The sequence below is a fragment of the Pseudophryne corroboree genome, chromosome 4 (assembly GCF_028390025.1).
Source record: "Pseudophryne corroboree isolate aPseCor3 chromosome 4, aPseCor3.hap2, whole genome shotgun sequence".
In the NCBI taxonomy this organism is placed as follows: domain Eukaryota; kingdom Metazoa; phylum Chordata; class Amphibia; order Anura; family Myobatrachidae; genus Pseudophryne; species Pseudophryne corroboree.
In genome coordinates this window covers 668,250,477-668,276,262 of record NC_086447.1, presented here as the reverse complement: position 1 = coordinate 668,276,262, position 25,786 = coordinate 668,250,477, and the positions used below count along the sequence as shown (strand labels likewise).

The window sequence follows — 25,786 nt, the reverse complement described above, 5'->3', positions numbered from 1 at the left end:
GAGCCTGCCGAAGGGAATGGCCTCGTATGATGCCACCATCTTTCCCAGGACTCGAGTGCAGTGATGCACAGACACCTGTTTTGGTTTTAATAGGTTCCTGACCAGAGTCCGGAGTTCCTGAGCTTTCTCTATCGGGAGATAAACCCTTTTCTGGTCTGTGTCTAGGATCATGCCCAGGAAAGGCAGACGAGTCGTAGGGACCAACTGCGACTTTGGAATATTTAGGATCCAGCCGTGTTGCCGTAACACTTCCAGAGAAAGTGCTACGCTGATCAGCAACTGCTCTCTTGATCTCGCTTTTATGAGGAGATCGTCCAAGTATGGGATAATTGTGACCCCTTGCTTCCGCAGGAGTACCATAATTTCCGCCATTACCTTGGTAAATATTCTCGGTGCCGTGGAGAGACCAAACGGCAACGTCTGAAACTGGTAATGACAATCCTGTACCACAAATCTGAGGTACGCCTGATGAGGCGGATAAATGGGGACATGAAGGTATGCATCCTTTATGTCCAGAGACACCATAAAATCCCCCCCTTCCAGGCTTGCGATAACCGCTCTCAGCGATTCCATCTTGAACCGGAACCTTTTCAGGTACATGTTCAGGGATTTTAAATTCAATATGGGTCTGACCGAACCGTCCGGTTTCGGGACTACAAACATGGTCGAATAATAACTCCTTCCTTGTTGAAGGAGGGGAACCTTGACCACCACCTGTTGAACATACAATTTGTGAATTGCAGTTAACACTAATTCCCTCTCGTGGGGGAAAGCTGGCAGGGCCGATTTGAGGTATCGGTGAGGGGGCATCTCTTCGAATTCCAGCTTGTATCCCTGAGACACAATCTCTATTGCCCAGGGATCCAACTGGGAGTGAACCCACTTGTGGCTGAAATTCGAAGACGCGCCCCCACCGGGCCTAGCTCCACCTGTGGAGCCCCAGCGTCATGCAGTGGATTTTGTAGAGGCCGGGGAGGACTTTTGTTCTTGGGAACTAGCTGTGTTATGCAGCTTCTTTCCTCTGCCCCTGCCTCTGGCAAGAAAGGACGCACCTCGGACTTTCTTGTTTTTCTGAGATCGAAAGGACTGCATTTGATAATACGGTGCTTTCTTAGGCTGTGAGGAAATATATGGCAAAAAATTTGACTTTCCAGCAGTTGCTGTGGAGACCAGGTCCGAGAGACCCTCCCCAAACAATTCCTCACCCTTGTAAGGTAAAACCTCCATATGCCTTTTTGAGTCGGCATCACCTGTCCATTGCCGAGTCCACAGGACCCTTCTGGCAGAAATCGACATAGCATTGATTCTAGAACCCAGCAGACTAATGTCTCTTTGAGCATCTCTCATATATAGGACAGCGTCCTTAATATGCCCCAGGGTCATTAATATAGTATCCTTGTCTAATTTATCAAGTTCCTCAGATAAGGTATCCGTCCATGCTGCTACAGCACTACACACCCAGGCCGACGCGATTGCCGGCCTCAGTAAGGTACCTGAATGTGTATAAATGGACTTCAGGGTACCCTCCTGTTTTCTATCCGCAGCATCTTTGAGGGTAGCCGTATCCTGTGACGGCAGGGCTACCTTCTTGGACAAGCGTGTTAAAGCCTTGTCCACTCTAGGGGAGGATTCCCAGCGTAAGCTGTCCGTTGGCGGGAAAGGATTCTTATCCTTTTGGAAATCTGCAGTTTTTTATCTGGAGATTCCCAAGCCTTTTCACATAACTCATTTAGCTCATGTGAGGGGGAAAAGGTTACCTGCGGCTTCTTTTCCCCATACATATGAACCCTCCTGTCAGGGACTGGGGTTTCCTCTGTGATGTGCAACACATCCTTAATTGCTATAATCATATAACGGATGGATTTAGCCAATTTTGGCTGTAACTTTGCATCATCGTTATCGACACTGGAGTCAGAATCCATGTCGGTATCCGTGTCAACAATTTGGGATAGTGGGCGCTTCTGAGACCCTGACGGCCTCTGCGACATAGGATCAGGCATGGGTAGGGACCCTGACTGTCCTAAGGCTTCAGCTTTTTCTAACCTTTTATGCAAGGAATTCACACTATCATTTAAAACCTTCCACATATCCATCCAATCAGGTGTCGGCGCCGTCGGCGGAGACACAACCTTCATTTGCTCTCGCTCTGCTTCCACATAGCCTTCCTCATCAGACATGTCGACACAAGCGTACCGACACACCACACACACAGGGAATGCCCTTTTTGAAGACAGTTCCCCCAGAAGGCCCTTTGGAGAGACAGAGAGAGAGTATGCCAGCACACACCCCAGCGCTATATAACCCAGGAATAACACAGTAACTTAATGTTAACCCAGTAGCTACTGTATATTGTGTTTTTAGCGCCTAATTTATGTGCCCACCCTCTCTTTTTACCCTCTTCTACCGTGAATCTGCAGGGGAGAGCCTGGGGAGCTTCTTCTCAGCGGAGCTGTGGAGAAAAAATGGCGCTGGTGAGTGCTGAGGGAGAAGCCCCGCCCCCTCGACGGCGAGCTTCTGTCCCGTTCAAATATACATTTTGTTGGCGGGGGCTCATACATATATACAGTGCCCAACTGTATATACGTGTACTTTTGCCAAAAGAGGTCCATATGCCGCCCCCCCTGCGCCCTGCACCCTTACATTGACCGGAGTATGTGAGGTGTGTGGGAGCAATGGCGCACAGCTGCAGTGCTGTGCGTTACCTCAGTGAAGAACGGAGTCTTCTGCCGCCGATTTCGAAGTCTTCTTGCTTCTCATACTCACCCGGCTTCTGTCTTCCGGCTCTGCGAGGGGGACGGCGGCGCGGCTCTGGGATCGGACGGCGAGGGTGAGATCCTGCGTACGATCCCTCTGGAGCTAATGGTGTCCAGTAGCCTAAGAAGCAGGACCTAGCTTCAGAGAGTAGGGCTGCTTCTCTCCCCTCAGTCCCACGTAGCAGAGAGTCTGTTGCCAGCAGAGCTCCCTGAAAATAAAAAACCTAACAAAATACTTTCTCACAGCAAGCTCAGGAGAGCTCACTGAACAGCACCCAGCTCGTCCGGGCACAGTCTCAAACTGAGGTCTGGAGGAGGGACATAGAGGGAGGAGCCAGAGCACACCAAAATCTAAATTCTTTCTTAAAGTGCCCATGTCTCCTGCGGAGCCCGTCTATTCCCCATGGTCCTTACGGAAGTCCCCAGCATCCACTAGGACGTTAGAGAAATTGAGGTAGAGAGAGCAACAGGACATAGGGAGTAATTCAGAGTTGATCGCAGCAGCACATTTGTTAGCAGTTGGGCAAAACCATGTGCACTGCAGGTGGGGCAGATATAACATGTGCAGAGAGAGTTAGATTTGGGTGGGTTATTTTGTTTCTGTGCAGAGTAAATACTGGCTGCTTTATTTTTACACTGCAATTTAGATTTCAGTTTGACCACACCCCATCCAAATCTAACTCTCTCTCTCTGCACACATCTTCCAAGACAAATACTTGAGATCCATCATGTCTAGGGGCTCAAACACAGCCATTTGTAGAAAAGACAATACAAGGTTGAGATTCCATAGAGCAGTACAAGGCACCTAAAGGTGAATGGACTAAAGAACTACCTGCAAAAAATGTTGGTAGAACAGGGCCAACCAAAGCTGAATGAAGCTGGAGAAGGCAGTAACCTGCACCTTGAGCGAGCCCAGGTGGAGAACATCACCCACTCCAGCCTGGAGGATAGAAGAAGTTGGGAAAGCCGTGAGGAGGTAATGGAGAACCATGGTGTACACACCAGAGAACATAAGACACCCAATGTGATGGTAGTGTGCCGCCAACACAGTTTCCTGACTCAAAGTATAGTAGGAAGAACAGCTTACAGGATACCATTATGCTTCAGGAACATGGCTTCAACCACCAAGTTACCCTTCTGAAGAAGATTCAGCTGGCGTGGTAACTGCAATGGGCTGTCTGCAATAAAGGTACAGAGCACCACCCTCTGCGAGGCAAGTCGTGGACTCGCAGTTGATGCATCCAAGAATCCGGGACCACTGGACACCAATGAGAGTATGAGGATTACGTGGAAAAAATCAGCAAAAAGCTGCTAAAAGAGGTAGGCCAGCCGAAGCGAGAACCTAGGACCAGATAAAGGCGGGCACGCAAAAAACTCCTCAACGAGGACCACTAAATGAATCCATATATTGTTTTCAATGCAATTTGGTATGGTCTGTTTTTCAATTTTATATTAATACATTTTTTGACAAAGTTGCACTATTTATCTTTATATGTTTGTCTGTTTTCTTGTTTCTGTACGTGCACTGTGAAACTTGTTTCCCAGACAGGTATGAGATGCTCATGTGAACAAAACTGTCACTTATCTGTTTACTTAAGCATTTCACTAATGTCCCTTTAATTCCTAAAGAATGCAGCCCTGATGCTTTGTTCTCTCTCCTGTTAAGCTTATTTTGTATTTTTTGCTGTATATGCCAATGTAAAGCCCTTGAGTCCTACTGGGAGGATAGTGTTATCATCATTATTATTATCACTACTACTACTACTACTATTAATACTTCATCTGGAAGAGACTTGGGAGTTTGGCATCTCATTACTTATTAATATGAAGATCTTTCAATGGAAGATGAGTACTATCACCATCTAGTGGTTAAAGTGCAAAAACACATGGTGAATGATTAATTTCAAACTACGGCACTATGTTCTCATTTATTTTTTTATTTTTATGTACTGTGTTACTGAACATCGTAAAAAAAGAGGTTGGTAATTCAGGATTGCACACATCAATTTAACTAGCACCTCAGTTATTTTGATTTAATAATCTGTGCACAAACATGGATATTGCTAAAACCTGGACAGTTTGCGTGCCTTGAAGACCATTAAATTGAAGTCGGAAATGCAGTCTAGTCGGAAAGACGGCAGTTTCCGACTTTTTTAGGTTGAATTATGTTTCAACCTGTTCAATGGGACTGTTTTTCCGACACAACAGAAAACACGTGGATCGGCATATAAGCCGCGGATCCACGTGTTTTGTTGGATTTGCGGCCAAATCCATCAGGTTTTAGTCCCGTTTTCGGCAATATCAATCCGAGTTTTTAAAAAAAGTGAAACCAGTGGCATAGCCTTACTTGAAGGAGCAGTCAACGGGTTTGAAGGGACAGGCACGTGGTGTACTCCACTGAAACATGTACGTGCAGTCCGGAGTCTCTTTTAGAAAGACAGGCTGAAATGAAAGAATATAAAATTACAAAGACTGTAAAAGCAGATAATAATCTACATGAAAGTAATTAATGTTCATATACTAGTAAAAAGTGGTAGTAACGTATAATAAGATTCCCAAAATCGAATAGTCGTCAATAACATGCAATGGACCATATTATGGCAATGTACTGCAATTACAGTGTATGGCAGAACACTGTGACCCTGGCCACACACCGTGATATTGAGCAGCAGATCCTTAGCAGCTCTGTTTCTATATGTGGCTATAAGATTACCGGGAACAGGCTGTGGGTTACGCTGGAAGTTACCTGGCTGTGACTGGCAGGACACGGATCCTGTTGATTGGCCTGTGTGTGTCCGGCTTAGGACAATAATGTGTACGCACAATAAACATCTTTCCTGACATGAGAAAGTATAAAATTCTGCTTAGAGAGATAACTGCACCAACCTTTCCTTCTGTCTTGTCACAGTGGAACATTATCAGAGTGGTGCGTGTATACTTTTTGTGGCACACTTCTCCCCCAGTGTAATTTAACATAATTAGTCCATCTTTATAAATAAGCTTTTGATTCGTCAAACCTAAGAAAGAAAAAATGTATGCACAATGAAACACACAACACTGCTATTACGAGGAATTAGAACAAAATACTGAACAATATGGAGCAAAGCTACAGATTTTTTACTAGAATCTTCAACACAAACGATGGTTGTCATGCTACAACCTGTTAGCAGAAAGACAAACTATTCATTTTACACATTTCTGGAAATTCAATCCAATGGCTCAGAGTTCTTCTCATTAGGAATAACCTACAGTTACCGATCACTACTACTGGTGCAACTTAGCCATCACTGACATAGCACGGGCCAACTGTGCCACAAGCAGTACCGAGAAGCACTTGTGTGGAGTGTAGCTGCTGTAGCACCTCTTTGTGAGTTACTATGGCTGACTCCTGACTGCTTACTCTGGATATCCTCTTTGTTCACACGTGGCCAGAGTGGGAGGTATTGGGGGGCGGGGTAGGGGAGGGTGAGGGGGGTGTTAGAGTTTTCATCCAATGCTGCTCAAACTAACTTCCAGAATTTTGCAAAGCAATAATAGCAACCAGACCCTATTGTACTCTATAGCTCCTGCAGTGTCCACACGCATCGTGCCTGGAGCTCAATGTGAGGGGTTCTGGCACTATCAGCTCTCATTACCCGCACTCAGTAACAGAAAGCAGCACTGGACTCCAACCACTGGGCTAGTCTGATACCTTTTTTCTTTTCATTTTAAAATACATTGTTAATTTTTAATTTTTTTTTAATATATTTATTGAGTTTTTATAAAGTGATAAATAAAGAAACATACATAGATTTGTGCATTTCCTACAAACCGGAGCAAGAGAACAATCTGACATGTCAAGAGGTAGGACAAGCATAATATGAAGTCCTTCGCCAACAATATAACAATGCAGTATTCAAAATAGTTATGTAGAATCCTACAATCAAGTAAGAAAATACACATATAGCAAATAAAAATAAAGGAAAAAGTTAGAGAGGACAGATAAAAAGAGAATAAGGGGGGATGAACTGAGGATGGGGGGAGGGGAGGGAGGGACAGATGGTAACGAGACTGTGCCGGCAAAGATCATAGATAAACATTCTTATGCTGGGTATGCAACAAGGTGAGTATCAAATATCAGAAAAGAATTCACATATCAGGTCAGATTAATAATCAGTAACATAAAGAACAAACGTATTTAAAGGTCGGAGGTGATGCAACATAGTAAGAACCATGTTGTCGAATCAAATAGAGATAGCACATGTTGTAGGGAAGAACCCAAAGATTCTATAAATCGGCCCCATTTTTTATAGAAATGTATAACATTACATTCAGCATTGGGTAGAGTGGATTGGCGGTCTAAATATAAGGTATAACTAAGGCAGATTGAGGAGTATCAAGCCTAGGGGGAGATTTGACAATTCAACTAGGAAGTATCAACTTTTTCCCCAAGGTTAGAATAATATATAATAATGGGATAAGATGTTTGCATATCCCAATCCGAGAAAATCAATCCAAGCATTGCCTTGCAATTCAACTTTAGTTTAAGATGAAATGTTGAGTTAATAAACCATAAGACTTTGTACCAGAATTTTTTTTATCTTGGGGCAGTTCCAGAAACAGTGTAAGAATAGAGCATTGGGAATTCCACACTTTAGACAATGACCAGATTCAGAAGGAACCATATGTTTTCGTTGGCCAGGTGTGATGTAGGCTGTGTGTGTGAATTTAATGTGTGTCTCCTGAAGCTGTGTCGAGTGGAGCGCTTTGAGGATAGCAGAGAAATTATCTGTCAGTAGTTTGTGTGATATAGGGGAGAGGTAATCCATCTCCCAGGTCTTAACAGTCGATGCCCAAAGCTTTAATTCAAATCCAGAGAGGATGTCCCAATATAAATAAGATTCTGTAAGGGGAAAGTGAGACTAAAGAAACAGTGCATAAGGGGGTCAGCGCCAAGGGTCAGATCATATGGTGGAGGTAAAGAAAGGACATAATGTCGTAACTGCAAGTACATAAAAAAATCTGAACGAAGGATCTGATACTTGTTAATTAAGTCAGAAAAGGACAATAGTACACCCCCAGGATCAAACACGTCCTTGATTAGTGCAATGCCTTTATGTCGCCAATGAAAGAACCTCACATTGTCTAAAGCCGCTGGGAAACAGGGGTTACCACAAAAGGGGATAAATTTGGAATGAGCCGGGTTTCTCCTAAGTGATTTGTTGACAGACCACCAAGCTAAATAGCTATCCCAAAAGAGAGGGTTAGTACGAATTAGACATAGGAAGAACAGATTTAGGGGTATGTAGGAGAGCACGAAGATCGTATGGAGCACAGAGAGTTTGTTCCAAAGTGAAGTTAGAATAGGTAGAGCGAGAAAGAAACCAGTCAAAAATATACCTAAATGCTACAGCCTTGGTGAAAGCAGATATATCAGGCATAGCCAGGCCACCCGCACTTTTGCGAAGTTTAAGTTTGGCCAGGGCCACAAGAGGTTTCTCGCCTGACCATAGAAATTTGGTAAAAAGTTTCTCACAGTGTCTGATTTCGTCAAAGCGTATGGTAGCATCTGGATAAGATAGGAAAGTTTGGGGAAAATAATACTTTTTAGTACAGCAATTCTCCCCATAAGGGACATGGGTAGAGATGTCCAGGTTTCTAATTGCGTTGCAATGGCCTGTAAAACAGGAGTGAAATTAAGAGCATAAATATTGGACAAAGAGGGCGAAATATATATATGCCCAAATATTTTAACCTGGACATATTGTGCTTGAATATAGACAGGACAGGAGAGGAGGGAGAAGAAGAGAGAAGAGCAGACGAGGATAATGAGAGGAGCTCAGAATTCTCATAATTGATTTTAAAACCTGAGAAGAGGTCAAAAGAATTAATGGAGTGTAGAATGGCTGGGATGGAGACGAGAGGGTCAGAAAGGAACATCAACATGTCATCCGCAAATAACGCCAATTTGAGGGAATGATGAGCGACACGTATGCCGTGAAAATCAGGAAGGCTGCGGAGAGCAATCACTAATGGTTCATTGGCCAATGCAAATAAAAGGGGGGAAAGGGGGCATCCCTGTCTGGTGCCTCTGCTTAGAAGTATAGGGGCTGACAAGTATCCATTACATATAATTCGAGAATGGGAATTCATATATAGTGTACGTATAAGAGATTAATTGACAAGGAAAATTCTATTTATTAAGGGTAGTAAGTGTTCCCAGGAAACCAAATCGAACGCTTTCTCAGCGTCGAGTGATAATAACGAGTGATAATAAAAAGGAGGCTGTAGTATCTAAAGAGGAGTTCATCCAATGGGAAGCTGCAATAACCTTACGTATGTTAGCCGAGGAATGTCTACCGACCACGAAGCCTGTCTGGTCTGAATGAATCACCCCCGGTATTAGAAATGTAATCCTATCTGCCAGAAGTTTAGTGAATAATTTATAGTCTACATTGAGTAGAGATATTGGCCTGTAAGAGCCAGGTAACTGGGGGTTCCTGCCCAGCTTAGGCAGCAGACGGATAATAACGTCATTAAAATATTGAGGCATAGAAGGAGCAGTAAGCAGGGCGTTAAAATAAGATTTTACTCACCGGTAAATCTATTTCTCGTAGTCCGTAGTGGATGCTGGGACTCCGTAAGGACCATGGGGATTAGCGGCTCCGCAGGAGACTGGGCACAACTAAAGAAAGCTTTAGGACTACCTGGTGTGCACTGGCTCCTCCCACTAAGACCCTCCTCCAGACCTCAGTTAGGATACTGTGCCCGGAAGAGCTGACACAATAAGGAAGGATTTTGAAACCCGGGTAAGACTCATACCAGCCACACCAATCACACCGTATAACTCGTGATACTATACCCAGTTAACAGTATGAAATATAACTGAGCCTCTCAACAGATGGCTCAACAATAACCCTTTAGTTAGGCAATAACTATAAACAAGTATTGCAGACAATCCGCACTTGGGATGGGCGCCCAGCATCCACTACGGACTACGAGAAATAGATTTACCGGTGAGTAAAATCTTATTTTCTCTGACGTCCTAAGTGGATGCTGGGACTCCGTAAGGACCATGGGGATTATACCAAAGCTCCCAAACGGGCGGGAGAGTGCGGATGACTCTGCAGCACCGAATGAGCAAACTCTAGGTCCTCCTCAGCCAGGGTATCAAACTTGTAGACTCTTACAAAAATGTTTTAACCCGACCAAGTAACAGCTCGGCAAAGTTGTAAAGCAGAGACCCCTCGGGCAGCCGCCCAAGAAGAGCCCACTTTCCTCGTGGAATGGGCTTTTACAGATTTAGGGTGCGGCAGTCCAGCCGCAGAATGTGCAAGTTGAATTGTGCTACAGATCCAGCGAGCAATCGTCTGCTTAGAAGCAGGAGCACCCAGCTTGTTGGGTGCATACAGGAGAAATAGCGAGTCAGTTTTCCTGACTCCAGCTGTCCTGGAACATATACTTTTCAGGGCCCTGACTACATCCAGTAACTTGGAATCCTCCAAGTCCCAAGTAGCCGCAGGCAACACAATAGGTTGGCTCACATGAAAACTGATACCACCTTAGGAAGGAATTGGGAACGAGTCCTCAATTCCGCCTTATCCATATAAAATACAGATAAGGGCGTTTGTATGACAAAGCCGCCAATTCTGACACACGCCTGGCCGATGCCAAGGCCCACAGAATGACCACTTTCCACGTGAGGTATTATAGCTCCACGGATTTAAGTGGCTCCACCCAATGCGACTTCAGGAAATCCAACACCACGTTGAGATCCCACGGTGCCACTGGAGGCACAAACGGGGGCTGACTATGCAGCTGTCAAAGTCAGAAAAATATCACGCTGCACGTTGCCATATATGCACCTCATGCGCGTGCCTGCTGCACGTGCACATTCTCTCCCGTGCGTGCGGATATACGCAGCCGCGTGATGGCGCCTCGGCCATGCGCTCGAGCACGTGGTATGTGCATTTACGGTAAAGTTTGTGTGCGTCTAGCGGGCGACTCAATTGTTTAATAATAGAACCAAATAGCTCGTTTTATAGATAATGTTCCCCTTAATGATAACTGTAAGTTTGGTTAATGTGACTTGTTCACGGACTTGGGAATCCCTCTTTGCGTGGTACAAAGGGTCTGATTAAGGTTGAACAGTGGTGTCTGGTACCTAACCGAAGAGTATTTTTATAGCAATAATCCGGTGTTGGTTAGGTAAAGATTAATCGCTCCTGCGTGTAGTTATGGCCATTAGTAGTTTCTGGACATATTCTATATTTGCAGTTCATTATCCATGCGGCGGGAATCCGGAGATTCCCACCCACCTGAGCTGTTTGAAATAGTCACAGCCCACCTGTTCAAACTAACCTATGACCTTTTGATATGATGCGAGGAGACATTCCTGTGTCCAATGAACAATGAGATTGTAGGTCCCTTTGTAGTATACTGTACTCAGTGTATATAAGATCAGCCAGCCTGAACAGCTCCCTCACTCTCCACAAACGGTTTTCATATTGACTAACTCGGGGCTGGTACCAGGCTGCGCTGCGATCGTTCCCAGTGTGTGTAAGTAATTCTCTGTGATTATCTCGCTCTTTGTTTGTATTGGCCACATTCTCTCTCTCTCTCTGTTTAGTTTAAGATCGTAACGTTATTGTATATTTCTGTCTAGATATTCTGTTAGAATTATATGTTAGTATGTAGTGTATGACTTGTAACTGTTTCCCCTTTTCGATATAACTAAAAGCTTGTTAGTAAAGGTGTTGGATCCTTAGCACGGTATTGTGTGTTCATTATATTGCAGAGGGTAATAGCAGCGTCTCTATCGCTCAAACAGCTTTAGTGTAAACAAGGTTAATCAGCGTTATATAGCTACAGTGTTTCAGTACAAGGTCTACAGTATAAGAATATCCTTTCTGTGTGTTACATTCAAGGTTTACCGATTGTTATCTTGTGAGCGTCTGCGCCGCTCGTGATCTCCTCATGGTCTCGAGCATCCGCTACGATGATAGCGTAGCATTACGGTAGTCGCTCGCCTATAGCGTGCTCGACACCACGCATTAAGCTGTGAGCTGTGTATGTGCGTCTCGATCACGGCCTAGCGTATGCTACGCTAAATACGTACCCTTACGGTACCCCATACGCCAATTGCGTACTGTGTCTCTTACCCATTATTGTGAAGTTATAAGGTAATCTAAATCAGCATTATCAATTGGCGGCTCGTCCGTCCTCCACATATCCGCACTAGCGAAAACAAACGTTATCCGTCAGCAAGGGCGGGAAGGCAGTATCCCTTCGTATCGGGATACAGTAGTGCTGACTAGATAAGCGTCTGTTTCGCTAGATTGAAGGAGTGCTGGTGGGATCCGGAACCGGAGGTAAGAACAATACGCTATTGTTTTTTTTAAAACTGTTTATTTCTGTCTTGCGTACACACGCACCCACGCACACAACTGTATCTCTTTTCATTTGCGTATTTTCACATATCACCTTCCTGTTTGCCATTTCACAATTGATAACGTGCTGAGAAAGATTTGTTGCTATTGGTAGTTAAAAGTTAATATTAATACATAAGGAAGTAATTTGTAAAACACGCACACGGCTTGCCTAAAATACAAGGAAGTTCTGTGTGGTGTTCAGTAGATGATTACAATTAAAGGTCATTTACATTGATAAACGTGTTAGTTGTGTTACTCTGGACATACCTGGCCTACGTACACGTGTCTCTAACAAGGGGCAGAACGAGTGTACGCGACGCAAGGGTCGACGCACGGAGCGTATATTACGCAACGGAGCGTCTGGGTACGCCCACATAATACAAATCACACGATAGTATTATTTTAAATAGGCGAAAAGGAGGTAACGCGATAATAGCGCAAGTCAATTTCAGTGTCCAAAATTTTAAGCTAATAGATCCTTCTCTAATTTGCAACTCATCTGGACTGAACTGTGTTACTGAATGAAAGGGATTTCTGCGCAGAAACGAAAGTAAAGTGTATATGAGGTGAAAGAGTGTGTATACATATATATATATATAAGTTTCTAAAAAAAAATTTGGGGTTGAACCAAAGGAAATCGAGTTCTCGTGAAGGTACATACGTGTAAGTGACTGCATGGTGGCTTGGGAGGCATCCCTTGTTAAACATTAAAAAAGAGCATTAGAGTATAGCAGACCAGGAGGTCTACTGTAGCACAGACCAGAAGGTCCAGACAGACCAGGAGGTCCAGGTACAGCAGACTAAGAAGTCCGCTATAGATAAAGAGTAGCACAACACCAGAAAGGGTTGGTGCGATACCCATATAGGCCATTAAGCTCAGGCTGAAGGAATTCGCAGCCACAATTTTCGATTCCACTGGTCGCTCCGCACATAAGATTAGTTGCTTATGTGCAGAACGATTGTACCGCACGTAATTGTGTGCATTAGTTAGTAACTTGACCCAGTACCATTTGCGTACGCTAGAGGGGTCATAAACGCTATTTGTACATTCTAACGTGATTTGTGTAATATTTTTTTTATTTTAAGGGAAGTTCGCTAGTCACTTGGGAACTATCCAACAACCAATAGTTACTGGAAAGGGTTAAGTGCTCTACGGATCACACCCACATGTTCCAGTAAATAGAGGTTCAGGTCGCAGGGGCCCTAGGTTGAGTACGCCAGCGCTAAAGCAGTGTGTGGGCGTATTGGTCGACGTGGGCGAGTGAGTGGAGTACTCGGTAAACTTCGCCGCCGGCCTGCCCAAGACATCTTGGTTTTGTAAGGGTTTGCTGAAGACCCTGATTTGAAGGTCAGATGTAGTGAAAGCAACACCTGCAAGGATAGGGGCCAGTTGTTCAGGTAGGGGGCGATCAACCTCGGTTCGGGTTGACTTAGTAAACCGACCAATTTGGTCGGCAAGCTATGTAATGTGTGACAAATACGGTTCACACACAGAGGTTTTGTGCAATGAATGGGAAAGAATGACTGTGCACGATGGTGAAAAGTTCCCACGGGTAGGCAGTTTTAGCCCAGATGTGTTGCAAAATCTAAGGAGAAGGATATGTCTCATTAAATCTGCAAAGAGACGAATCAAACATTATGACTATTTACAGTTATGGCAGCAGGAGGGTGAAATACAGAGAGGATTGGCTCAGGCGGCTGGATCTAACCCTATCAAGAAACTGATAGCCACGGCACCACCGCCACCATACATAACAGGAGAGCAGGTGGTCATAGAGAATGCACACTGGTGAATGATAAACATGCACTTAGTAACTGTATAAATGTTAAGAATAATGTGACTAAGATTATTGATGCAAATACTAACCCGTGCAAGCTGTACCCTGTTTTAAACTTTCCCCAGGAGTGTGATCAAGAGGATGAGCCAACAACAATATCGGCACTCTCTCTAGCAGCCACCATAGCAGAAACAACAGTGGGCACGGCCCAACCCATAAGATTAGCGTCAAAGCCCCCTAGCGGAGGGACAGGTGAGGTCGTATCATCTGGTAAGTACGGCACCATACACTATGCTGAAACCATTTCACCACATGTTGTAGAATCTACTCAGAAGGATGTTATTGGACTTAATCCCGTTAGGGTAATAACAGTACCAAATGGGAAAACTGACACTTCAGGAATCACTCCTGTCAGAAACATCGCCATGCACTGCCCCTTTACCCGAATGGAATTAAGAACAATGGTGTCTGAATTCCCTGATCCTAGGAAAGATCTAGCTGCTAGTCAGAAATACATTAGAGATCTAGGAAATACTGTGGAGCCCAATAACAAAGACTGGCAGATATTGCTGAGGGCATGTTTACCCTCCAATATCGACTCTGCAAGATTTTTAGCTGACTGTAAATTAGATGAAGATGTACCCCTTACGGATGTGTAAAACCAAGATAATGTAAAGAGAATACATTTACAGTTAAGAGTATTTTCCAGCTGTTGCCAAATGGAATAAAAAATTTTCCATCAAACAAAAAGAGGGAGAAACAGCTGCTGATTATTTTCATCGGGCACTACAGGAAATGGCTAAGTATACAGGCATAGAAGACATTTCGACAAATGTAAATCATAGAGCATTAGCAGTATCTGTGTTAATGGAAGGTTTAAAAGAAGTATTAAGGACAAGGGTACAGACCACCCAACCATGTTGGCGAGGTCTATCGGTGGCTACTTTGAGAGAGGCTGCTGTTGATCATGAACGGAATATCACCAGACACAGGGAGTCACAAAGTGATAAGTTAATGGCCGTAAGTATACAGGCCCTAACCACAAGGCCATCTCTGTATAAATCTCCGACCCCTGTGGGTAAGTCAAATGTGGTAACTTGTTATTACTGTCATAAAGAGGGACATTTTGCACGAGACTGTAAATCAAAGAATGCACAAAGATCATACCAACCCCCTAGACAACGACATGACACACGAAATTGGGAGCAAGGACCGCAGAGATGGAGTTATGAGCCACACGCAGGGGAAACAAAAAGGTATCCCCCAAAAAGAGACTGGCAAGTCACTGATAGATCCCATTTACCCCCTTCACAGGTAATAGCTGCCAGCGCAATGCAGGGAGGCCACCACGCACCATAGGGGCGAGGCCACACCTGTAATCTGCAGCCAGTGAAATTAATTGCGAACCTTGGAAGTGAACCCGAGGTCACAATTGATGTAGCTGGTAAATCTCTAAATTTCCTTGTAGATACGGGGGCGGCCAAGTCGGTGATAAATTCGACCGTGGGCATGAGAACCACTGGTAAAACAATTCCAGCCATGGGAGTAACAGGCGTAGTACAGCACTACCCTTTAAGCAAACCCGCAGAGATTACGATAGGGCCTTTGCATACCAAGCATTCTTTCCTGCTGGCTGCATCGGCTCCGACTAATCTCTTAGGGAGAGATTTACTGTGCAAAATGGGATCCGTCATATACTGTACTCCTGAAGGTGTGTTCTTGGACATACCCGAAAACCACGCTCAGGAAGCGCAGGATATGCTAGACTCCCCAACAAGATTAATGTCACACACCGTTACTATAAATAGGTGTCCGTCCAAGGTAGAAGAAATGATTTCCCAGATACCGGAGTCACTTTGGACCAAAGATGGACAAGACACTGGATTGATGGCAAATGTAGCCCCAGTAGTTGTGCAAGTAAAAGATGGTAGGATAGCTCCAAAAATCCCACAATATCCTCTGAAACCAGAGGTGGAGTTAGGAGTTTACCCTGTAATAGAGCGCTTGCTACAACAGGGCATTCTGGTAAGGACGTTCAGCACTGCAAATAGTCCCATCTTCCCTGTTAAAAAGAGTGGTGGGAGGGGTTACAGATTAGTGCAGGATCTAAGAGGGATCAACAAAATAGTTGAGAGTCAATTCCCCATAGTGCCAAATCCAGCTGTCATCCTTATGCAAATCCCTCCCACTGCCAAATTTTTCACTGTGATTGACCTCTGCTCCGCTTTCTTCTCGGTACCTCTACACCCTGACAGCCAATACTTATTTGCATTTACATACAGAGGAGTTCAATATACATGGACTCGCTTACCCCAAGGTTTCATAGACAGTCCAAGTATTTTCTCACAAGCTCTGCATGATTGTTTACAGTCTTTCCAACCAGTGAGTGGATCAGTATTGATACAGTACGTGGACGATTTACTACTGTGTTCAGATTCATTGGAAGCGTCCCTGAGAGATACGAAACAGCTCCTGTTTCATCTTTCAGACACAGGACACAAGGTTTCCAAAGACAAGTTACAATTATGCCAGATCCGTGTGAAGTATTTGGGACACTGTCTAACACAAGGACTGAGACACCTTACCGCTGATAGAATTCAAGCAATTCGTGACATGACCCTGCCACAAACCCAGCAACAGATTAAAACGTTTTTAGGAATGTGTGGGTATTGCCGTAACTGGATCCCAGGTTTTTCCATACTAGCCCTACCTTTGCAGGAGATGGTCTCATCAAGTAAACCTGATCGGATCTCGCACACAGACGAATCCGAGATGGCATTTGAAAGACTAAAACAGTGCCTAACACAGGCACCGGCATTAGGTATGCCTGACTATGGGAAACCCTTTGAGCTGTACGGAACAGAGAGTGCTGGTTGCGCAGCAGGTGTCCTAACCCAGAAGCATGGTGATGCCAGCAGGCCGGTAGCTTACTACAGCGCCCAGCTTGACACGGTAGCGCGATCCCTCCCCACATGCTTGCGAAGTGTTGCAGCGATAGCATTGCTAGTTACAAAAAGCGAAGATGTAGTGCTAGGACACAACCTCACAATTCATACACCACATGCAGTGTCAGCCTTACTAAATTCTGCCCAAACCAGACACGTCTCATCAGCGCGGTTTACAAGATGGGAATTGGCACTGATGGCCCCCGTAAACATTACCATAAGGAGATGCAGCGCATTAAATCCTGCAACGTATCTCCCAGGTGTGCCTGGACAGGCACAAAGGGTGGAGGATGAGAGTGGTGGTGAAGGAGGATTTAATACAGAGGATGACACACATGATTGTTTGGAATATTTGACCCAAAATTTCACGGCAAGGCCTGACATCAGTGACAATCCACTGGAAGATGTAGATTTTACTTTCTACACTGACGGTAGTTGTCACAGACAGACGGACTCGGGAGACTTGTGTACTGGATACGCAGTCGTAGATGACCAAGGTACCATAGAAGAAGAACCGCTAGGCCCACCTCACTCAGCACAAGTTGCTGAACTGGTTGCCCTGACCAGAGCATGTGAATTGGCTAAGGGCAAGTCAGCCAATATCTACACAGATTCTAGGTACGCATTCGGAGTAGTCCATGATTTCGGAGCCCTATGGCGCCTCAGAAATTTCATGACGGCAGCTGGCACACCCGTAGCGCATGCAGCCCACATCAAAAGACTTCTAACAGCGATACAGGAACCCGACAGAGTGGCTGTTATCAAGTGTAAAGCTCACACGTATAGCCAAGACCCGGTATCACTTGGTAACAGCCGAGCAGACGAAGCTGCTAAATCAGCAGCTAGTAACCCCATACAAACAGATAGTACACGACTGATGGTATTTAATACTGTAAACACACAGAAATTGTGTGAAATGCAAAATTTGTGTTCCCCACAGGAAAAGGCAGTTTGGAAGTCAAAAGGATATGACCAGGAGTCATCTGGACTCTGGACAGATGGACATGGTAAACCAGTGGCACCAAGAGCATACCTTCCAAGTCTAGCGGAAGCAGCACATGGGCTGACTCATCTAGGCAAAGAAGGGATGTGCAAGCTAGTAAGAGCTTATTGGTGCGCCCCAGGATTTTCTTCCCATGCGGGTAAGAGAGCGATGACATGCCTCACCTGCTTGAGGAAGAATATCGGAAAGGCAATACCGACAGAGCCATCTCATATCCCTCCAACAGATGGCCCTTTCCAGGTGATACAAATTGATTTCATACAATTGCCACCTTGTAGAAATTTATATGTTTTGGTCTGTATAGATGTGTTTTCAAATTGGGTTGAAGCATTTCCTGCGGCCACAAATACCGCTGTATTTACTGCAAAGAAAATTGTGCAGGAATTTGTGTGTAGATACGGTATCCCTAGAATAATTGAAAGTGATAGGGGTACCCATTTTACAGGTGAAGTCTTTCAAACAATGTGTAAGTTGATGGGAATTAATAGTAAGCTGCATACTCCGTATCGCCCCCAGGCGAGTGCAAAGGTGGAAAGAGTTAACAGCACTATTAAAAATAAATTGAGCAAGGTAATGACTGAAACAGGACTGTTATGGCCTGAAGCTTTGCCAATCGTATTATACAGCATCAGAACCACTCCCAGGTCCCCTCTTAATCTGTCTCCTTTTGAAATTCTGTTTGGTCGACAACCCCATGTTATGATTAACCCCAAGGATGATTTGAAATGTAACAATGAAGTAACCATAAAGTACTTGGTTAAGATGAGTAAGCAATTGAGGAATCAGAATGATAATCTAAAGTTGGTGATTCCTGATTTGCCAGACAGTAATTGTCATGACATTGAACCTGGGGATTATGTAATGATACGGAATTTTCTACGCTCAGGTTGCCTTATTGACAGATGGGAAGGACCATATCAAGTCTTATTGACCAGCACAACTGCTTTGAAGGTTGCCGAGAGAGAGACTTGGGTCCATTCGTCTCATTGTAAAAAGGTCACTGACCCAGAGAGGTCCCGTGATAAAGAACAGACGGTAGAGGTTGTATCACTAGAGTGTCTGTTCAGGGAGGATTGAGACGACACCTGAGCGTGGAGAATAACAAGACCGGAAGCTTGTCGAGCCAGATTTCTTTTTCCCATTTGTTATTTTCTCCAGTTCCCACCTCCCTCCTATTTCCTTTCCCCCTTCTTATTTTTCCCCTTTTACTCCTCAAAGATGGACTTGCCCCAAGAGACTGTGATTCGGATTTTCCTGTTGACCATGATGTTGACCAGAGCAGTCTGTTTCGGTGAGAGTACCATGGAGGTCGAGAAAGGATCGGGAATGGGTTCTGATGACCAGGATGCAGGCGTAGATTTCCAAGAACAACATAATCTCCGAGTAAAGGCGAGTATCAGAAAACGATCTGGTAGTATTGACAATAGAAGGAATTGTGAAGGATTGTTAGCTGAAGAGAACTGCATCTGTAGGCATTGTGACAATATAGTTGAGGATGGGTGCATAAAGAAATGTCAGTCCAGTTTTAATGTCCACATGGACCGGCATCCATTGAGTGACTATCACTCCTTAGTGGGTAAAGTGTTAAATCAGACAGACTGTTGGGTATGCTCTCAAGTACCTCAAGGCCATAGTAAATCAGGATTAGTACCATTCCCTTTAACTGTAGGAGAGGTACTTGAGCTAAGTGGTGGGAGGCCGGTGGACAAGAGGTTTAATATCTCTAGTCCTCCTAGTTTGAAGCTCCACCAATATCATGTGGATAGGTCCTTAGTGTGCTTTAACATTTCCAATCCCCGAAAGCCGGGAAATTGGGAAGTGTCATGGAGTAATCAAACCATGACATTCTCACATAGAGCCGACAGATTGCCCATAGACACAGAACTTATACGCCAGATAGCCGACCATAGGAAATTCTTTCGGTATAGGTACACCTTAGGAAGTAGGATCATGCGAGTTGGAGAAGTATCACCAGGATACTGTGCACAGATCGTACAAACTGATACGTGTACTAAACAGATGGAAAAATTAGGGTTAGGAGATTTCACATGGAAAATCTGTAATATGGTTATGTCACACTCCGTCCCATATGTTCTCCCCGATGATGCATACTTCATATGCGGGAGGAAGGCGTATAAGTGGCTTGCCCCAAACTCAGAAGGGTTATGTTATATTGGAAAAGTACTGCCTGAGGTAATGACTGTATCCCACACTAAAATGAAAGATATTCACCGTGGTGCCCAAGCTCCTTATACTCACACTCATTACGAGCACATCGTTAAACGGCACCTGATAGAAAGAACAGAGCATTCAGCCTCTGACCTGATCCATGAATCCACCGGGATTCAATTCCTACTCGCGTTAGATATCACTCGTACCGCTAGAGGAGTGATAAATTATAAATATATATCTGCGCTTGCAAATTTATTAGACAATATCACCGAAATGTATGACGACACATTCAGGTACACTGGGAAAGAGTTACAAGCCTACAAAACAGAACTGGTTCAGCATAGGATGATTCTCAATTACCTCACAGCTGTGACAGGCGGGTATTGTGTAACCCTGGCAACTCAATATGGAATCAAGTGCTGCACGTATATTACAAACAGCACGGAGGACCCAGCCGAAGTCATAGACCAAAAGATGGATGACATTTTACAATTAAAATGGGAGTTCCGAAGGAAACACAATCTCACCCTTGCTGCTGTGGGTAATGAGCTGACCAGTTGGGTGTCATGGTTGAATCCACGAAATTGGTTCTCTGGTTTAGGAGAACGGGCCCAAGGTATTATCATGGATGTAGGGAAATTTCTTTTGTGTATTCTGGGTGTCATCATATTGGTCGGTCTGATATTTAGATGCGTTCGGGTTTTAACGAAGTGTAAACGTAGTGCCCGAGTGATGAGTTTAAGAAGCGAGGACACTGTACTAACAACAACAAATTTGATATATGACCCAACGATAGAGACAATGTTGTGATGAAAATGTGATTCCACGGTCCGTTTCTTTCACCCGTTTCTCCTTTGTTTTCCTCCAAGGTACAAAGACATCCGCTTGGAAGAAGAATTTGACAACCTTTTACACAGACCATTGATGGACAATGCCATAGACCCCCATTTTCCCTAGTGACTAAAATTTTACGATAGCCCAACAATTCAAAGATTGTAAGTCTATGGACATTGAGAAAGCTTTTTGCTCAAGCAATTATGGCAAAAGCATCGGGAGACTACAGTCAACATGTACATCGAGACAAGACATCAGACAAGACCTCAATCGGCAAATGTACATTAAACTCACATAGTTTATGACTGCATTTACCATAATTGCTTCTTATCTTCATCTCTACAACCTTCAGGTAATGACACACATAGTCGATAGGGAATACAGGCACAGATATCAGCACTCACATATCCCCCCATTCATGTATCATCAACTAAAATGTGCTCCCCCATTTTGTTGCAACCAAAAGCAGAAAAGAGCTCGGTAAAGTTTGACAGCCCATCCACAGGCCCGTAATACGGGATACGAAGGAATTCAAATGTATACTTCGCAATACCTCGAAGCTTGATTTAAAACACATACGGCACGATGATACATGACCCCTCAAACATGGACTCATACACACATGCTTCTACTATCTCACTAGGTCATACCTTTTTCCCACCTTCTTCTCTTCTCCCTTACCCAATCATAGAAATGTATTATACATGACATATTTTTCTCTTTTTGAACTGTTTTTAGGAAGTGGCAGTTATTGATGACTGCCAAAGGGTGGACTGTCAAAGTCAGAAAAATATCACGCTGCACGTTGCCATATATGCACCTCATGCGCATGCCTGCTGCACGTGCACATTCTCTCCCGTGCGTGCGGATATACGCAGCCGCGTGATGGCGCCTTGGCCATGCGCCCGAGCGCGTGGTATGTGCATTTACGGTAAAGTTTGTGTGCGTCTAGCGGGTGACTCAATTGTTTAATAATAGAACCAAATAGCTCGTTTTATAGATAATGTTCCCCTTAATGATAACTGTAAGTTTGGTTAATGTGACTTGTTCACGGACTTGGGAATCCCTCTTTGCGTGGTACAAAGGGTCTGATTAAGGTTGAACAGTGGTGTCTGGTACCTAACCGAAGAGTATTTTTATAGCAATAATCCGGTGTTGGTTAGGTAAAGATTAATCGCTCCTGCGTGTAGTTATGGCCATTAGTAGTTTCTGGACATATTCTATATTTGCAGTTCATTATCCATGCGGCGGGAATCCGGATATTCCCACCCACCTGAGCTGTTTGAAATAGTCACAGCCCACCTGTTCAAACTAACCTATGACCTTTTGATATGATGCGAGGAGACATTCCTGTGTCCAATGAACAATGAGATTGTAGGTCCCTTTGTAGTATACTGTACTCAGTGTATATAAGATCAGCCAGCCTGAACAGCTCCCTCACTCTCCACAAACGGTTTTCATATTGACTAACTCGGGGCTGGTACCAGGCTGCGCTGCGATCGTTCCCAGTGTGTGTAAGTAATTCTCTGTGATTATCTCGCTCTTTGTTTGTATTGGCCACATTCTCTCTCTCTCTGTTTAGTTTAAGATCGTAACGTTATTGTATATTTCTGTCTAGATATTCTGTTAGAATTATATGTTAGTATGTAGTGTATGACTTGTAACTGTTTCCCCTTTTCGATATAACTAAAAGCTTGTTAGTAAAGGTGTTGGATCCTTAGCACGGTATTGTGTGTTCATTATATTGCAGAGGGTAATAGGAGCGTCTCTATCGCTCAAACAGCTTTAGTGTAAACAAGGTTAAGCAGCGTTATATAGCTACAGTGTTTCAGTACAAGGTCTACAGTATAAGAATATCCTTTCTGTGTGTTACATTCAAGGTTTACTGATATCTTGTGAGCGTCTGCGCCGCTCGTGATCTCCTCGTGGTCTCGAGCGTCCGCTACGCTGATAGCGTAGCATTACGGTAGTCGCTCGCCTATAGCGTGCTCGACACCGCGCATTAAGCTGTGAGCGAGCGTGCCGCATGTGCGTCTCGATCAGGGCCTAGCGTATGCTACGCTAAATACGTACCCTTACGGTACCCCATACGCCAATTGCGTACTGTGTCTCTTACCCATTATTGTGAAGTTATAAGGTAATCTAAATCAGCATTATCACAGCACTCCCTTAACAAAAGTCTGAACTTCAGGCAGTGAAGCCAGTTCAATTTTGGAAGAAAATCGATAGAGCCGAAATCTGGACCTTAATGGAACCCAATTTTAGGCCCATAGTCACCTCTGACTGTAGGAAGTGCAGAAATCGACCTAGCTGAAATTTCTCCTTTGGGGCCTTCCTGGCCTCACAGTACTCAACATATTTCCGCCATATGCGGTGATAATGGTTAGCGTTCACTTCTTTCCTAGCTTTAAATAGCGTAGGGATAACTTCCTCCGGAATTCCCTTTTCCTTCAGGATCCGGCGTTCAACCGCCATGCCGTCAACGCAGCCGCGGTACGTCTTGGAACAGACAGACCCACTGCTGCAGCAGGTCCTGTCTGAGCGGCAGAGGCCATGGGTCCTCTGAGATCATTTCTTGGAGTTCTGGTTACCAAGCTCTTCTTGGCCAACCCAGAACAATGAGTATAGTTCTTACTCCTCTCCTTTTTATTATTCTCATTACCCTGGGTAAGAGAGGCAGAGAAGGGAACACATACACCGACTGGTACACCCACGGTGTTACCAGAGCGTCCACAGCTATCGCCTGAGGGTCCTTGACCTGGCGCAATATCTTTGTAACTTTTAGTTGAGGCGGGACGCCATCATGTCCACCTATGGCCTTTCCCAACGGTGTACAATCATTTGGAAGACTTCTGGATGAAGTCCCCACTCTCCCGGGTGGAGGTCGTGTCTTCTGAGAAAGTCTGCTTCTCAGTTGTCCACTCCGGGAATGAACACTGCTGACAGTGCTAACACATGATTTTCCGCCCATCGGAGAATCCTTGTGGCTTCTGCCATCGCCATCCTGCTTCTTGTGCCGCCCTGTCGGTTTACATGAGCGACCGCCGTGATGTTGTCTGACTGGATCAGCACCGGCCGGTGTTGAAGCAGGGGTCTAGCTTGACTTAGGGCATTGTAAATGGCCCTCAGTTCCAGAATATTTATGTGTAGGGCAGTCTCCTGACTTTTCCATAGCCTTGGAAGTTCCTTCCCTGTGTGACTGCCCCCCAGCCTCGAAGGCTGGCATCCGTGGTCACCAGGACCCAGTCCTGTATGCCGAATCTGCGGCCCCCTAGAAGATGAGCACTCTGCAGCCACCACAACAGCAACACCCTGACCCTTGGAGACAGGGTTATCCGCCGATGCATCTGAAGATGCGACCCGGACCACTTGTCCAACAGATCCCACTGGAAAATCCTTGCATGGGACCTGGCGAATGGAATTTCTTCGTAAGAAGCTAACATCTTTCCCAGGGCTCTCGTGCATTGATGCACCGACACCTGTATACGTATTAGGAGGTCTCTGTCTAGAGACAACAACTCCTTGGACTTCTCCTCCGGGAGAAACCCTTTTTATCCTGTTCTGTGTCCAGAACCATACCAAGGAACAGTAGACGCGTCATAGGAACCAGCTGCGACTTTGGAATATTCAGAATCCAGCCGTGCTGTTGTAGCACTTCCCGAGATAGTGCTACTCCGACGAACAACTGCTCCCTGGACCTCGCCTTTATAAGGAGATCGTCCAAGTACGGGATAATTATTTTGGCCATTACCGTGGTAAATACCTCGGTGCCGGGGACAGACCAACGGCAACGTCTGGAATTGGTAATGACAATCCTGTACCACAATATTGAGGTACTCCTGGTGAAGAGGGTAAATAGGGACATGCAGGTAATCATCCTTGATGTCCCGTGATACCATGAAATTCTCCAGGCTTCCAATAATCGCCCTGAGCGATTCCATTTGGAACTTGAACCTTCGTATATAAGTGTTCAAGGCTTTCAATTTTAGAATGGGTCTCACCGAACCGTCTGGTTTCGGTACCACAACATTTTGGAATAGTAACCCCGGCCTTGTTGAAGGAGGGGTACCTTGATTTCACCTGCTGGAAGTACAGCTTGTGAATTGCCGCCAGTACTACCTTTCTCCGAGGGCAGCAGGCAAGGCTGATGTGAGGTAACGGCGAGGGGGAGTCGCCTCGAACTCCAGCCTGTATCCCTGTGATACTATTTGCAGAATCTAGAGATCCACCTGTGGGCAAGCCCACTGGTCCCTGAAGTTCCCGAGACGCGCCCCTACCGCACCTGTCTCCACCTGTGGAGCCCCAGCATCATGCGGTGGACTCAGAGGAAGCGGGGGAGGATTTTTGATCCTGGGAACTGGCTGCTGGTGCAGCTTTTTTCCTTCTTCCCTTGTCTCTGTGCAGAAAGGAAGCGCCTTTGATCCGCTTGCTTTTCTGAAGCCGAAAGGACTGTACCTGAAAATACGGTGCTTTCTTAGGCTATGAGGAAACCTGAGGTAAAAAATTTTCTTCCCCGCTGTTGCTGTGGATACGAGGTCCCAGAGACCATCCCCAAACAATTCCTCACCCTTATAAGGCAGAATCTCCATGTGCCTTTTACAGGCAGCATCACCTGTCCACTGCCGGGTTTCTAATACCCTCCTGGCAGAATGGACATTGCATTAATTCTGGATGCCAGCCGGCAAATATCCCTCTGTGCATCCTTTATATATTTAATATGCTCAATGTTAGCAAAATATTATCCCTGTCTTAGAGTATTATATTATCTGACAGGGTATCGGACCACGCTGCAGCAGCACTATTTATGCTGAGGCAATTGCAGGTCTCAGTATATAACCTGAGTGTGTATATACAGGTCTCAGTATATAACCTGAGTGTGTATATATAGACT

General features: G+C 44.9%; 1 protein-coding gene across 1 annotated transcript in view; it reads right to left on the bottom strand.

The window, feature by feature from the left end:
* The window catches only part of IGF2R (insulin like growth factor 2 receptor), a 490,127-nt gene that overhangs the window by 176,333 nt on the left and 288,008 nt on the right, over positions 1–25,786 (bottom strand). The window contains exons 28-29 of the mRNA XM_063917832.1: positions 5,640–5,770; positions 5,101–5,195 (exon numbers count right to left, since the gene is read on the bottom strand). Of these exons, the coding sequence (XP_063773902.1) occupies positions 5,101–5,195; positions 5,640–5,770 (226 nt within the window). The remainder of the gene's footprint in view (positions 1–5,100; positions 5,196–5,639; positions 5,771–25,786) is intronic.